At 41.2% G+C, this 17,559-nt stretch overlaps 1 protein-coding gene across 6 annotated transcripts in view; it reads left to right on the forward strand.

Annotated features, from left to right (window-relative positions):
- anks1b (ankyrin repeat and sterile alpha motif domain containing 1B) overlaps positions 1-17,559 on the forward strand; it is a 647,894-nt gene that overhangs the window by 180,099 nt on the left and 450,236 nt on the right. For all 6 annotated transcript variants that reach the window (XR_013548787.1, XM_078419858.1, XM_078419856.1 and 3 more), the window contains one exon: positions 14,334-14,490. Coding sequence is in view for 5 of the 6 variants with exons in the window: in XM_078419858.1 (XP_078275984.1) it covers positions 14,334-14,490 (157 nt within the window). In the remaining variant the exon portion in view is untranslated. The remainder of the gene's footprint in view (positions 1-14,333; positions 14,491-17,559) is intronic.

Below are 17,559 nucleotides of genomic sequence, written 5' to 3' on the forward strand. Positions count from 1 at the left end.
ATCACTAAGGGCATTGTAAAAGGAATGATTTATTTATGAGTTCTTCCCAACTTTCCCCTTTAAAGATTTAAAATGAAATTTCTGCTCGTCATACCGTCTTATCTAAAAATGAGTTGCTCTCTGAGTGGCTTGACTTGGCTTAATCTTCCTGAAAACCACGGATATGCAATTGTAGATAATTATACTTTTATCATCAGGCCCCAGAATCCTGCGAAAATTAGATTTTTGGGACCAATGTCAATTTAACCCGTCCATCTATTATATTGAACACATTTAAATTCAAATGTACTTCATTTGTGGGATAAAAATAAGAATGTTATTATTCTTTGGAAAATCAGGTGGCCTACGAATGATTTGCAAGCCAATGGCTTAAATTTAACGCTAAGATGTTAATTAAGAAAGCATTTCCAAATAAAGCTTTCAGTTAAATCAAAAATAAATGTTTTACTTAAGTTTGACTCTTACGTTTTTTTTAGGTTTAACTTCCAAATTAGTAACTCAATTTTGGTTTCATTTTGAAGGCTACTGCAATACACATTTTAAATAATTACGTTAAAACGTCACAGTCAGTGTAAGTAATCTTTTTAACTATCACCAACTTGGAAATGTTTGTTGTTCAAAATGAAAACCCTCAATATTCTGCATTATACTCTGGTGGAGAGGAAAAAAGGGGGTGGAAATCTATGATGTTGTTTTTCCAGCCCTTTACCACTGCCCTAATGTTTTCATAATTTTTCCCAGAGTAAGAGACCTAGCCACGTGTCCACTGTAGATGCTGATAAATACAGCACAATCCATCCTTTGGTGTTAGATGTAAAGGATGTCCAGAAATTCAGGAGCAGCAAGGGGACTTTACAGTTAGTGCTCAGTTCCACCCAGCTCATCTGTTTATCGATAAACAGACAACCGGGGAGATTCTGCAGTGACTAAGCCTAGAAGGGTGTCATTTGACGTTAGTTAATGCAGTAAATCTGCAACACATAGGTATGTTCATAAGTTTATCAGTTATCGGAGCAGAATTAGGCCATTCGGCCCATCAAGTCTACGCCGCCATTCAATCATGGCTGATCTATCTCTCCCTCCTTCTCGTCTTCAGCCTTCTCCCTATAACCCCTGACACCCATACTGAACAAACTCTTTGTTTGCTTGAATAAGTTATTCCATCCACTTCAGCTCAGACAACCAGTAGCAACATTATAAGTGGCTCTGGAGTTAGTTGGGGCAAGATATTGGAAGGGTCAGGAGTTGCTGATAGTGCTGGACCCACTCATGTGAATTGTATTGGTGAAGGCACATTGTATGCGAGTCAACACAATGTTTCATTTTATCGCAGGCCATTGTCTCAACAGGTTTGGATCTGGAACAGTATACTAAAATTATTCTTTATTTTCGATATCTGGAGTACCCATGTAATCATCACAGAATATTCTGGCATTCCATGTATCTGGGATGATTTATACTCCACAACTATGTGTCCTTGTGGAGGCTGTCAAGAAGAAAGACATCTATACCAATTTGAAGTGAAGGTCAGCTAAGCTGTAGAATACAATCAGGTGCGGCACTTAGACTATTCAGATCACAGAAGGACCTATAGGCGTGAAAAGCTGCTCACCGCACCATCAATCCTGTCTGCACCATCATTGTCCTCTGTATTAATCACCCTTTATCTGCATGGCTTGACTGTTCTATTCAACACCCTGAATTTCCACGTGCTACCAGTGGAAGCAGAAGCAATAATGGCATTTAAGAGGCTTTTAGATAGACACATCGATGTGTGGGGAATGGAGGGATATGGATCATGTACAGGCATAAGAGATTAGTTCAATTTGGCATCATGTTCAGCACAGACAAAATTGGCTGAAGGTCCTGTTGCTGAACTGTTCTATGTTCTGTTAAATTGGAGTATATTTAACTGTGGTGTTCAGAGGGACTTAGGCATTATTTTTCTGAGTAATTTTAACATGAAAGTTCAGATATTCAAAAATGCTAAGTTTTATATTTACAAACCAAACTGAATCTGCAGTTTGCTTACCACAATAAAACCACTCAGAGAAGCAGTCAAGGAAACAACTGTGAGGCTACATTGCTTAACAGATTTCTTAATCAATTTGTTAGCCTCCTCCAGTGCACTGTGTTCTCACCTTGCTTTCATTTCCTGGGAAGTTCCACAATTAAACTTATTAACCTATGTTAATATTGCTCTAATTGAGTGATTAACAGGATGAAATTGGCAATTTGCCCTTGTGAGGAATTTACCAAGCCACAAATAAACAGTCATACACCACAGAAACAGGCCCTTTGGCCTCACTTGCTATGCCCATCTAGTCCCATTTGCTGACATTTGACACGTCCCTCTAAACATTTGTAAATATAAACTTAAGAGAAGGCAGGGGCTTGGAGGTGGATTGGTAATGTATTATCATTTTCCACACATGACAGGTAGTTGAACCAATGTCAGTATCCACTCTCAGGGCAATATCTTCAGTAATGAGGCCCTAATTATACTCAGTCAGCTATGTTGGGGAATTCATATCATTCACATGGGGAATACAAGGAACTGCAGATGCTCGATTAGAAAAAAACACAAAGTGCTGGAGTAACTCAGCGGGCCAGGCAGCATCTCCGGAGAGCATGGACAAGTGATGTTTTGGGTTGGCACCCTTCTTCAGGCTGACTTCAGGCCCCTCTTCCCCAGCCCCACACGCACACACATTGAGCCTGAAGAAGGGTCTTGACCCGAAACATCACCTATCCATTTTCTCCAGACCCACTGAGTTACTCCACCACTTTGAGTCTTTTTTCATACCATTCACATGCTTGACACCAGAAATGGATGCTTTGCCAGTGGACAGAGGAAGATAATCAAGGTTTCACTCAAAGCCTCCTGCACAAATTGCAATATTCCCAGTGACTCCTGGGAATTCTTGGTTCACAACCTCCACAAGTGAAGCAAGGGAACTTGGAATGGCACTGAGATACTTAAGGACATGTCCATAGGTACGCTAGTATAAAAGCCAGAAGGAGCACACCCACTTACATGTCTCGTGAAGCTCTACCTGCCCTCTTAAGGGTCTCAAGCCAAATCACCACCCATTCCTTCTCTCCAGAGATACTTTGTCCCACTGAGTTACTTTAGCATTTTGTGTCTATCCCTTGTGGTAAAATGATCAGGTCTCATGTTGGGTATATCAGTCACCTCAGAATGTACAGAACTGGGGTGGAGGCAACTACACCTCTGTCTCAAGAAACCACCCAAATAGAGGACAATAGACAATAGGTGCTGGAGGAGGCCATTCGGCCCTTCGAGCCAGCACCGCCATTCAATGTGATCATGGCTGATCATTCTCAATCTCAATCAGTACCCCGTTCCTGCTTTCTCCCCATATCCCCTGACTCCGCTATCTTTGAGAGCTCTATCTAGTTCTCTCTTGAAAGCATCTAGAGAATTGGCCTCCAGTGCCTTCTGAGGCAGAGAATTCCACAGATTTACAACTCTCTGACTGAAAAAGTTTTTCCTCTTCTTCAGTCTAAATGGCCTACCCTTTATTCTTAAACTGTGGCCCTTGGTTCTGGTCTCCCCCAACATTGGGAACATGTTTCCTGCCTCTAACGTGTCCAATCCCTTGATAATCTTATATGTTTCAATAAGATCCCCTGTCATCCTTCTAAATTCCAGTGTATACAAGCCCAGTCGCTCCAGTCTTTCAACATACGACAGTCCCGCCATTCCGGGAATTAACCTAGTGAACCTACGTTGCACTCCCTCAATAGCAATAGGAGGAAGATTTCAACTTCCAGCAGCATCCAAGTCTAAACATAAATCCTTGCACTACTTAAAATTCAGTTCAGATCACTGAGTCAGTGCCACTGGGCTTCAACCTTAAGAGGAAATGCCTTGTACATGATTATAATAACATTGGTGCCATTGCCTGCTTGTAAATGCTTTCATTACAGTAGCCTCAATCAGATTTTAATTAGTGGAGTGGCAGTTCTCCAACAGATTCCAAGGCAAGAAAATGCTGAGAATGTGCAAACTTCTGTAATGGTCCTATTTATTTGAAGTTGATCTTTTTTTATTGACGAGCTTGACAATAAAGCTCTGTATTCCTGTATTCCTGTAATTCTTATTCCATGTTGCTTGTGTCTGCATTAAGCTTCGTTGACGACATTTATGTCAGCATTCTACATTTTATGCGGATTCCACAAAAACTATTTTGGGAATACAAAGTAAAAAATCTCCCAATTTAAAAGATTCTGAGCAGTCTTTTTTGTAAATCTCTACCATGGATATCAGGAATTATTTTTAAACTTGTTCCCATTTTGTGTAGAAACCTGTAGTGGGACAAGAGAGAGAGAGATAGAAAAACAAAACTGCATCATGCTAGAAATAAAGACTCATTGATGTGTTTTGAAAGTACTGGATCTGCCATTGTCTCATACTTTGGAATCACTTGCGTTGTAACAAAACATGTTTCCACTCAGTTTTCAACATGGGTTATGAAATCTAATTCCTTTTAACTGCCTCCAAGTTAAGTGTGATCAAAGTTGAACACTTTTCTATTACAATACTTGCCAAAGTTAAATGTTCAGCTTTGCGGGGTTTTTTAAACTTTGTGATAAAATGTTAATTAATTTTTCTGAATATCTTTGAAGACAGTAAATTATTTATTTTTTAAACATTTCTCATGATGCTTTTTTAAATGTTTTGGATATTATTACATTGTCCCCAATAGAACTTCATCAGGATGAGTGAATACTTGATAGGATTTCCTGTATCATTTGCCTGGGTTTGTTGTGAGATTTGACAGGCAAGCATTAAGCAGATCACTGGTGGTGATTACTGTGGAAGAGAGGACATAGAGGCTGAAGCCAGAATGAAATTCTCTATACTAAGAAGCACAAGTAATTTTTGGGGAGGCTGTGCATAATTACTTTTCCCAATGAAAACAATCTGAAATGTAGCTATCCCAGGTCAAAAACAGCGCCATTCGATATCTTCATGCATTTCATTGGTCTTAGATTATGAGATTGAAATACAAGATATCTTGTCAAGAATGGTTGGCATGTATTACTTTCGCAGCAAATATGATAACCATTCACGTAAGAGGAATGTTGGAAATATCAAGTCAATTATTCAATCTACTTGAAGAAGAGCAGAAACACTCATGCCGTGATTTGGTTAAGCATTAATTACCAGCTTTTAACCTAAAATGAACGAGGTTCAGTTATTTTTTTCCTCTATTTTGAATCATAATTTGTGTGTTTGGGTTCCGTGGAATAAGATGGGTGATTACTAAACTGAGCTGTAGTATTAATGTAGTCTAACCAATAGGATAATTTATAGTTAAGTGGAAACTCTTTAATGAATTACTGACCACATTGTGTAAAACGTGCACCAGCAACAATGCAAGCGTAAATAATTGCATTAGTCAAATTGAGTGAAATACTGTAACTTTCTGGATTAATTTGCAACAATTAAAAGAACATACTTTCAACTAGCCTGGTATATATCTCCTAGAGTTTGTGTGGAAGCATAAAACGAGAACTAGATGGAATATATCAGGCACTGGGTGTTGGTGATTATAGGATTGTTAAAAGGGGATATAGTGTTTTTGTTGATATCTGATGGCACAATTAATAGAACTGCTACCTCACAGCTTCAGTGACCCAGGTTTAGTCCTTTGTAGGAAGGAACTGCAGATGCCGGTTTGAACCGAAGATAGACACGAAGAAGGGTCTTGACCCGAAACGTCACCTGTTCCTTTTCTCCAGAGATGCTATCTGACCCTCTGAGTTACTCCAGCTTTTTGTGTCTCTCTCAGGTTTAGTCCTGCCTGTGTGTGTGAAGATTGCATGTTCTCTCTCTGCAGGGTTTTGTTTTCTGGTTGCTCCATTGTCCTTCCACATCCCTAAAATGAGTGGGTTGGTTGGTTACTTAACCACTGCAAATTGCCCCCAGAATGTGGATGAATGGCAAAATCTGAGTGGGAATTGGTGGAAATGCGGGAGGAATTAAATAGGTTAGGGTAGCATTATCGTAAAACTAAATGGTTTGATGATCAGCACGGACTCATGGGAGGGCCTGTTTCCATGCCATACTTCTCTACAATTCTCACAACTCTGTGTGTTGTTTTCTGCTCTTTTCAAAGTTTGGACCTGTTCTTCCTTCATTCACAGAGGGAAATCGAAGAGTCCACCAAATGAGAGCTCCCATAACTAGATATTTCTCGGCAAAATTGGTGTGGGCGTTTCATGATCGAGATGGCTTAACAATGACCTCATTGTAGGAATACAAGTTACTGTTGATGGGAGAATCAACTTCCCATTGTTTGGGTGCATTTGTAACTCAAGGCAAATTTACTTTGTGTTTAAACTGCAATTCTTTTTCCAAAACCATGTCATTGTTCTTTATTCGGTCTTTATTACAGCAGAGATATTACAAACTACCTTCAAATTCCATGCAAATAAACTAATTTCCCAGTAGGGGTCACTGGACAGTAACCAATAATCATTCCTAGATCTTATTCCAAAGCAAATATTCCTTTGATTTTGATTTTGATACTGTTAATTAAGGGAATATCTAGTTTCATATTATACTCACCATGTCTTGCCATGTACAATGTGTGAGAAATTTATTTATGCATAATAGCATTGGGGAAGACAGAATATTTGACTATTTTTTATCTATATATAACAAATTTGTTAAATTAAGTAGACAATTGGTAAAAGTACCATTTATTATGGTACAGAGTCATTGGTTTTATAATATTTCCAAAATCTACAGTTAGGAGCCGGGATTCTGAATGAAAAACAATGAAGGAGGAAGCGAGGAAATGCTCCCAATGCTTGAGAAAGCTAATGGAATGTTGGCCTTCATAACAAGAGGAGTTGAGTATAGGAGCAAAGAGGTCCTTCTGCAGTTGTACAGGGCCCTAGTGAGACCACACCTGGAGTATTGTGTGCAGTTTTGGTCTTCAAATTTGGGAAGGACATTCTTGCTATTGAAGGAGTGCAGCGTAGGTTCACGAGGTTAATTCCCGGAATGGCGGGACTGTTGTATGTTGAAAGACTGGAGCGACTGGGCTTGTATACTCTGGAATTTAGGATGAGAGGTGATCTTATTGAAACATATAAGATTATTAAGGGATTGGACCCGCTAGAGGCAGGAAACATGTTCCCGATGTTGGGGGAGTCCCGAACCAGGGGCCACAGTTTAAGAATAAACGGTAGGCCATTGAGAACGGAGATGAGGAAAAACCTTTTCACTCAGATTTGTGAAGCTGTGGAACTCTGCCTCAGAAGGCAGTGGAGGCCATTTCCCTGGATGCTTTCAAGACAGAGTTAGATAGAGCTCTTAACGATAGCGGAGTCAGGGGGTATGGGGAGAAGGCAGGAACGTCGTACTGAGTGTGGATGATCAGCCATGATCACGGCTCAAAGGACCGGACGGCCTACCCCTGCACCTATTGTCTATTCTCCATTGTCTATTACATTGTCCCATTTAAAGAAAAAATGCAAAATATTTCTTTCAAACGTGCAATAAGGGGATTATTGCCTGAAGAATTCTAATAATCTGGCACTGAGACAACTCCCAGCATCTCCTTGCTGGGCCTGCTGCTATCAGTGAAGCAAAAAGACATTAAAAAACAAATTGTGTGGGCTAATGGGAAGGGATGATTCCAGGCAAATAATGAAAGGCTTCAGCCATTCTACTCCATTAAAAGAGTATCTTTTTAACCATTCACACTTCCTTCACAGAGGTTGAATTTATTTGGTGTGCTCCTTTGTTTGCTTTTAACTATTGTGCAATTAAAACTGACTAAGAACTCTTATTGATCTTGCCAACAACAATGTAGGTGAAACGATGAAATGATTGCTTTCTTTGTATTCTGACTCGTGGAGAGTTGCTTTTAATTCCATAGGTCCTCGTCTGGTCTATGACTCAATTTTGTTATACATACTCTTTATGTAACTCTTTATCTCGCATTCCATTGGCAACTGTGGACTGCATTCCACAGATACTTGACCATGTAAGGCTGGACTCAGCCCGCCCCTCACAGTTGCCCCAACACTGACTCCATGGCTGCACTAAACTTCAGGTTCAGCAGCTCCCAATAATTTAGAGATCAAGCTGCTTTTGTTATTCGTCAAGCTCCTTGGCCTTTTGGTTAAGATCAAGTGTGGGTCGATCATTGTGGATACATTGTGGAGACACAGATGAAGGACAACAGGGGTTCTTCATGAGCAAGTGGCTGCCTAATGAGAGCTCAACCTGCTGAGACAGAAGTGGATCCAAGCTGAATGGGGGACCAATCTAACACCTCTTTCCAGCTTAAAAATTCACGATGTCACAAGTTCACAAGTTATAGGAGTAGAATTATGCCATTTGCCTCATCTCCTTTCTAAAGGTATGCCCTTTTATTCTGAGGTGATGTCCTCTGGTGCTAGGCTCTCCCACTAGTGGAAACATCCTCTCCACATCCACTCTATCCAGGCCTTTCACTATTCGATAAGTTTCAATGAGGTCTCCCCTCATCCTTCTAAACTTCAGCGAGTACAGGCCTAGTGCCAATAAACACTCATCATATGTTAACCCAATCATTCCTGGGATCATTCTCATAAATCTCCTCTGGACCCTGTCCAATGCCAACGTATCCTTCCTCAGATCCTTGTCAAGGTTCTTTGCGGACAGCTCCATAGCAGAGGACCCTGTGATTTACTGGCCGTTTCCTGAGAGACAGACATCAAGTGTGGCTGGAAGATCATCAGTTCAGTAAAAGACATTCTTTGATACTCGAAACCTGTTGGTCGCCCAGCACAGCAAGATGCCGGCTGGTCAGGGAATAATGCCGGCAGCAAGAACACGTGCCGAGGGACGTACTGAAGCTTGTCGCAGCTAATGCCAAGTGCCTGTTGGGGAGGACCATAGTCTAGGATCCTACTGTTGCTGGACTGAGGGGCAGAGTCTGGTAGGGAAACCCCTCAAACAAGGGAAGGAATATCACCAGGTGACCACACAAGTGGCAATAAGTCTGAAGAAGGTCGACCTGAAACGTTACCCATTCCTTCTCTGCAGAGATGCTGCCTGTCCTCTGAGTTACTCCAGCATTTTGTGTCTATCTTTGGTGTAAACCAGCATCTGTAGTTCCTTCCTATACGAGTGGCAAGAGTGTTTTGTTTAAAGATAGGAGCAAATACTACTGAGTATGAACACTTTTGAATGTGTAGAAACGGAGAATGTATGAAAAGTTTTTGTACAGTTTTTGTTTTATATATATTTGTTTTTTTTAATACAGTTTATTTTTGGGCAAATAAATCCACAGGCATTCACTAGGCCTCAGGCAATGTCTGGGCTGCCCTGATCATCTTCCAATAATTCAGGAGGAATTTTCACTTTCTAAATGCCCCTGATTATCAGAAAAATTTAGAAACAGTTGAGAAAAATAAGCTTGTAAGTCAGGAGCAGAACTTGGCCATTTGTCCCATCAAGTCTACTCCGCCGTTCAATGATGGCTGACCTATCTATCCCTTTCAACCCCATTCTCCAGCCTTCTCCCCGTAACCCTGGACACCCTTACTGATCAAGAAGCTGTCAATCTCTGATTTAAAAATACCCAAAGACTTGGTACAGGAATTCCACAGAATTCAAATAATTCTACTGATTCACCACCCTTCAGCTAAAGAAATACTTTTTGTTGGTTTTTGAAAGCTTCAAAATCCTTTAGCTTCCCGCTAGATGGCGGCGCGCACGGACGCAGCGGCTCACAGCTCTCCCTTTCGGTGCGTTTTATGTGTGTTATCTGTGTTATGTCTGTTAGTCAATTTTAGTCATGCAAACCAGGAAAATCAGGCAAATCCTACCTACAACCGAAAGGACCTTCTGATCATCGGATTCCAGTGCAATCGGGACCTTGTGCGCGAATTTCCACACCCGCGAAATATACCGGAAGAGATAGCCAGGACACCGGGCGCTCCGTGGATAGTTGTCGGCGCGAACAGGCGTCGCAGGCGGAGGAGAAACAGGAAGCAAAAGCGAGGATGCCGGTCCGGTATACTTGCCAAGCTAAAGAGACAGCCACACAAACCACCGCTACCCAGCATGTTCCTCACCAACGCCAGATCCATCATCAACAAAATGGACGAACTAAAACTACAGATATCAGCAAACAAACTCGTGGAGGACTGTTGCATTCTCTTAGTAACAGAGACATGGCTTCATCCACTTATCCCAGACGGAGCCATTGAGCTAGCCGGGCGTACAGCGTTTCGTTGGGACAGAAACATCGACTCCGGTAAGAGCAAGGGGGGGGGGGTTATGCATTTATGTGCACAACAGCTGGTGCACTAACATCCAAATCATAGATAGCCACTGTTCTCCTGATCTGGAGTCCCTAACAGTTAAATGCAGGCCTTTTTACCTTCCTCGCGAATTTACAGGGGTTATAGTAACAGCAGTCTACATCCCACCGAATGCTAACGCTAGCACAGCTTTAGGCTACCTGCTCGGTGCAATAAACTCACAACAGAGCACATATCCAGAAGCAGCCCACATCATAGCCGGGGACTTCAACCATGCAGACCTAAAGTCAGTTCTCCCGAAACTTGAACAACACATAAGATGTGCTACCAGGGGGAAAAACACACTAGACAAGGTTTACTCAAATATTAAGAAGGGTTTCAGGTCAGCACCACTACCACACCTGGGGCAGTCAGATCACCTGTCCATATTCCTAACTCCAGCATACACCCCACTCAGGAGGAAAGCTCCAGTCACCATAAAGACTGTTAAGACATGGCCTGAAGGAGCTTCCTCGCAGCTGCAGGATTGCTTCGAAAGGACCAACTGGGATATTTTTGAGGATCAGGACTTGGAGGAGTACACATCAACTGTACTTTGCTACATCCAAAACTGTGTTGACAATGTCACCGTCGACAAACGCATCCGGTTGTACCCCAATCAAAAACCGTGGATGACAAAGGAAGTCAGGTCTCTCCTCAAGGACCGTAACACCGCCTTCAGGTCTAGTGATAGAGCTCTATACAGTGCTGCTAGAACCAACCTGAAGAGAGGCATCAAGGATGCCAAAGCGTCCTACAAGAGGAAGATTGAGGACCACTTTTCCAACAATGACCCACGGCGGGTATGGCAAGGCATCCAGCACATCACCAACTACAAGACCAGCAACCGCACGACTGCCGACGGCGACGCCTCGCTGGCTGAGGAACTTAACTGTTTCTTTGCTCGTTTCGAGGTGAAAGCTACAGTGGCAGACATTACACCCTCTCCAGCACCTGACAGCAACACCTTCACTGTGCAGGAGTATGATGTTAAGCGCGTGCTCAGAGCAGTGAATCCCAGGAAAGCTGCAGGCCCCGATGGTGTGACGGGCAGAGTGCTGAGGGAATGTGCAGACCAATTATCTGAGGTCTTCACAAAAATCTTCAACCTGTCCCTTTTAAAATCCACCATCCCTCCCTGCCTGAAGTCCGCCATAATCATCCCACTGCCGAAAAAGTCTGTCATCAGCGGTCTTAACGACTACCGTCCGGTAGCACTTACACCGGTCATCACAAAGTGCTTCGAGAGACTGGTCCTGCAGCACATCAAAGCCAGCCTCCCACCCACCTTCGACCCACACCAGTTTGCCTACAGAGCAAATAGGTCTACAGGGGATGCCATCGACACTGCTCTTCACACTGCACTGACCCACCTTGAACACCAGGGGAGCTATGTGAGGATGCTCTTCCTCGACTTCAGCTCTGCCTTTAACACGGTCATCCCGAGCAGACTGGTCACCAAACTTTCCGACCTTGGATTTTCCCAAACCATCTGCCAATGGATCAAGGACTTCCTGACCAACCGCCCCCAGACAGTCAAAATAGGCCCTCACCTCTCCTCCACCATTACACTGAGCACCGGCTCACCACAGGGCTGTGTGTTGAGCCCCATCCTTTACTCCCTCTACACTCACGACTGCGCCCCCACCCATCCCACCAACACCATCATCAAGTTCGCGGATGACACGACTGTGGTTGGACTCATCTCAGAAGGAGATGAGACAGCCTATAGGGATGAAATCCAAAGGCTGGCAGCATGGTGTTCAGTGAACAATCTGGTCCTGAACTCCTCCAAAACAAAGGAACTTATAATTGACTTTAGAAAAACCAGTGGAGATTACGACCCACTCTACATCAATGGGGTCTGTGTGGAAAGGGTACCAGCTTTCAGGTTCCTGGGTACGCACATCGCAGAGGATCTCACCTGGTCTACCAACACCATCACCACAGTAAAGAAGGCACAGCAGAGACTCCACTTCCTGAGGATCCTCAGGAAAACCAACCTGCAGGAGAAGCTCATGTTGTCCTTCTATCGCTGCTCCATCGAGAGTGTGCTGGCATACTGTATATCCACATGGTATGCCAGCTGCTCAGAAAAGGACAGGAAGGCCCTTCAGAGGGTCATCACGACGGCCCAGAAAATCATCGGCTGCTCACTGCCCTCCCTGGAGCACCTGTTCAGCCTACGCTGCCTCAGTAGAGCAGGCAAAATAATAAAAGATCCATCCCACCCCGGCCACCGTCTGTTTGTTCATCTGCCCTCTGGTCGACGTTTCAGGTCGATCAAATCCCGAACAAACAGACTTAAGAACAGTTTTTACCCCAGGGCCATACGAGAACTGAACACTACCTTGCACTAGGCAACACCGTTAAAAAATCGGTCATATAATTGTATTTAATTGTATTTATGTATTTATTTGTTTTTGCATTTATTGCATATATGTTTGTACGCACCGTCAGGATTGGCTATTTTTTAATTTCGTTGTACTCGTTGCAATGACAATAAATGAATATTATTATTATTATTATTATTATTATTATAATTGTTACAATATTATACACCTTTTATTTATATGCTGTCTTTGACTTCTTTTGTCAGCCACAGTCACCTCATTGTCCCATTAGATTCTCTCTTCCTCTTTATAAGGGATGAAAAGATTCTGCATCTTCCGAATTATTCCCAGAAACTCCTGTCGTTGTGCTCCACGGTCATTCCCTTTCCAATGAACTCCTCCCTCATGCCTCTGCTGTTACCTTTACTCAACAGTAATACCAACACATTTCATTAAATCTTCTCCCTCTCAAACTCAAATGAGCAATTAAACCACATAACAAAATAAGGAAAAAATGTAAACAATAATAAATTCCCTTGGACATAATTATTTGATGTAAGTTAATTAACACATTCATATTAATTAAAATAAAATCAAACAAGCCACTCACCTTCATTTACATTTTCAAAGTTGGCAGCTCTTGTTTTATAAGAGGGAAACCACTCAGGACTGAGATGAGAACTTGATAAAGCTTTGGAATTCTTTACCCAAGAGAGCTGAGGTCATCTGTATATCCTGGATAGAGATCAACAGATTTTTGGATATGAGACACATCAAAGGATATGAAGTTTGTATTGGAAGGTGCCACTGACGACGTTAATGATCAGCCAAGATTTATTGGCGGTGCAGACTTGAGGATGCAACTGTTCTACCTCAGCCCCTGTGTTTTTCTGTCCTGTTGAATCGTCTGTAGTGATCTGCTGTATTGAGTGACGTAAAGCTCAGGGGTTAGATAGAACGTGTGTTTGGCCCGAAATCTTAGATTGTGAGAGAAACACTCTGGATTTGAAGGCAAGTCCACTGACAGACTGTGAGGCCAAGTGCAATCTCCACTGTGTTCTGCACAGCATTACAGTGTGTAGTCACAGATGTCCAAAATGTGCACACTGCGGCTAACAGGCACTTCTCTATGGACTTATTGGCTAATCATCAGTGCAATCGGTTTCATTGACAATGTATTATGCTGGTGTCAATGATGTATAATCCAGATAGACTCAGGAAATATCGGAATACTCAGCAGATCCAGTAATATCTCTGGGGAAAGAAATAGAATTAAAGTTTCAGCTTAATGATTTTTAGTCAGAATATTGATGAGGCCATCTGAAATGTGAAATGGCCTGCTGAGTATTTACAGCATCTGTAGCGTTTTGCTTCAGTTTTGTTATACGATGTATATCTCTCACATGTGACTCCCTAATATGGACCAGTGATCTGGTGCTGTGTTTATCAATATGACCATATTGGACTACACCCATAGCTCTCAGTGTGAATTGATACAGTATAGAAACTAAAAGAAGCAAAGCACAACAAAAGTGACAATGAGTTCTTTAAAAATGATAATCCCGTACTTGGTTCCTGTTCAGATTCTGGCACTCTTTAATATTTTCTCACACCACGTTCCAGATAATTGATGTTGTTTATATTGTGACTCTTCCATTGCAGGGATGTCGTGCTGAAGCTCCTTCACTATGAAGCCTCCACCAACGTTGCAGATAACAAGGGCTGCTTTCCTCTTCACTTGGCTGCTTGGAAGGGAGACATGGATATTGTAAAAATTCTAATCCATCATGGGCCTTCCCATTCGCGAGTGAACGAGCAGGTGGGCTTGCTTTTCTCTTTAAAGTATAATACATTTATAAACGCAGAATGGCTAGCAATCTTCTGAGTTTATGATTGGAGACACGTGAAATACTTATATTTGATATGTTGGGCAATAAATTGCCGTAGTTTGGGATGCTGAAACTTATTTTTGTGACTTTTCAGGCTTTTCAACAAAATTAAGTTTTAAGTTTTTAATTGAAAACTTTAGAATTTCCTCTAGTGGAGTTGAACCTGTTTATTATATTGTTTGCTATTATGAACAATTTCCCCCAATTGGGCTACATTTTATGTTCTGTGAAAAACAGCAGGTCATCTATTTGGTCGTCCTGTGTGACTGTGGTAGTGTGATGATCACATGGAATTAATAGGATTTCTTTTAACCACTGGTTCATTAATTGTCTGATTACTTGTGCCAATTTATGCCATTGATGAATTTAGTTTGTTGTCAACTCACATGTGCTTTTCATGGTGCACCACCATCAGATATATTTCTAGACCTATATTTGTTTGATATATTGAAATATCATTGGTGAAAGCAGGGATTCAGTGGAGTACATTGCTTAATATTCTACAATCACAATAATTGATGCTGGAACAATTAAAGGGAATTATTTTCATTTTTTGTATTTTATTTGTTTATCAATGTATCTCTGTGCATTCTGTGCCTCAGTCCATGTTATTGTCCTGTATGTTGTTTATTAATCTTCCTTTGCATGGTCTCCATCAATCAACTTGCATCTGGTCAGCATGTTTCATTGTAGATCATGCTTTTTTCAAAGAAATACACAAAATGCTGGAGTAACTCAGTGGGTCAGGCAGCATATCTGGAGAACGTGGATAGGTGACATTTCAGGTTGGAACCCTTCTTCAGACTGATTGCAGGGGGAGGGTGGGACTTTGTCACTTTGGATATCACTCACTCCTAGTATGGGAGGAAAGCCACAACATCTGACTCAGAAAGAAAATGGATTACCAAAATAGTAAATGATTGGAGACACAAGGTGCTGGAAATTTGAGCAAAAATAGATGGCTGCAGGAACTCAGCAGGTCAGGCAGCATCTGTGGAGGGAAACGGAGGGCCAACAGATGCTGCCTGGTCCACCGAGTTCCTCCAACAGTCTGTTTTTTGCTAGTAAATGCCAGTAAAAGAAGTTCAACCTCTTTTGGCAGTTGGTATAAGATTTTAGGTGTCAAATTCAAGATTGCAAAACCTTGTAATACTTATGTTTGTCATTTTTAGGACCAATTTGCCACTGGATGATTAAGCCAATGGCAAGATTGGAAATGAAGGACATTTTTGTTCAGCAAAAAACAAATGCTGTTCTCATTTTTCTTTGACTCGACAATGAGCTTGTCATCTCGAATGATTCTGTTTCCGTCAACAAATCCACAATAGTTTGAACAAAATAAGTTAATAAGATAGTACAAGGTGAATGGAACAGAACTGTTTTTTGGCCTAGGCTGAATAGTTGTAGAATTATGATTTTTCTTCTGGTTATGATTATACTCGCGATGCCTTGGTATGCATTAATTATTGCCTATTAATACGCAGGGTTGCAGAATGAAACATGGAACCTCCAATCTTTGAACAGGATTTATAACTTAATTTGGCTAACACTTTGTAATTTCCTCTCACGTCCTGTTTACCAGGAAGTGTTCACATGTTGGGGAATTTATTACTGCTCTGGTCCATAAGTGCTACAAACATAAACAGATTTTGCCAAAATGTGAGAATGCCTTCACCTCATCTGGCTTCATTTAATCAACAGCCACTCCAACTTAACAAATTATTTCCTTTCGTCCTTCTTGGCATCCTTTTGAAAACGGGCAAACCAGGAACTGTTCGCTTGCTGATCCATGTTTTGGAATAATACTTTGCACTTGAACATTCTGCATATCTCGCCTAAATAACTACAACAAAGTCTTAGTAGATTCGCATCAAACTCAATAAGCCAACTTTCTCTCATCAAAGTATTAGGTCAGTCTTGGGTAGAATGGAAATCATACATGCATAAGCTTTATTTGACCCAGAGTGCTGATGTGTGTTTACCAGCTTGTTTGTCGTCCCCACCATACATGTAAACTCTACCTAACATCTAACCAGCATGTGACTTTACTTCAGATAATTATCTCATAATGGAGAATTAAATTTGTATCACAACAGCAATACTTACAAACTGTATTTAGCAACATACAAATGATAAACATATGATCATTATTACCAACTTTACTTGACACAAATTTAATATAATATAATGCAACCCCCTTTAAATCGATTAATCGATCTAATAGGAAACTGGAGCACCCGGAGGAAACCCACGTGTTTACAGCGAAAATAGGTAAACTCCACACAGACAGCATCTGAAGTCAGAATCAAATCTGAGAAGCTACGTGGTAGTTGCCCTACATGCTACACTATCTTGTATTAGTTAGATTGTGTAAGTACAGGCAGCATAAGTTGACATCTATACGAAGCAAAATATCAATAGAATAAAGGGCCAATTTCAGAAATATGCTGAGAAATTCCTGAATGATTCTCTAAGGTAAAGAAAGCCCAGTATTCTGAATCTATATGCCACAATAGATAGTTGGATTATGTACAATTAAGCTTGTGATTACAGGATCATTTATCAATTCATGTTTGAATCAGAATTATAAGAACCCATTTTTTCCTGTGTCTGAACTGAGTGATTTTTGGATGTCATTTTTATTTTGTGCTGAAAATAAACAAAATAAATATAATCACACTTCCTAAATTAACCCAAGTGAACCAAGATATTCCAAATTCATAAGGTTTGAGTATATTGGCAACATTGCACATATCAGATGAGAGAACTCTATATACAAGCAACAAAAGCACCATGCACAAAGCAGAATTTCAGCAAAAAATATTTTCCATATTAAATGTCAAAATATTTTAAGGCAACATCAAAAGTGGGGAAAATGTCATGAATTTTGCTATCTATATACTAAAACTCTCGTTTGTTATCTTGTTTGTGACTGAACTTCAGCCAAAACGGTACACAATAGCGCGACAATTTTAGGCCCACCTTACTCACCATTGTCA

The sequence above is a fragment of the Rhinoraja longicauda genome, chromosome 23 (genome assembly GCF_053455715.1).
Source record: "Rhinoraja longicauda isolate Sanriku21f chromosome 23, sRhiLon1.1, whole genome shotgun sequence".
Classification (NCBI taxonomy): Eukaryota; Metazoa; Chordata; class Chondrichthyes; order Rajiformes; family Arhynchobatidae; genus Rhinoraja; species Rhinoraja longicauda.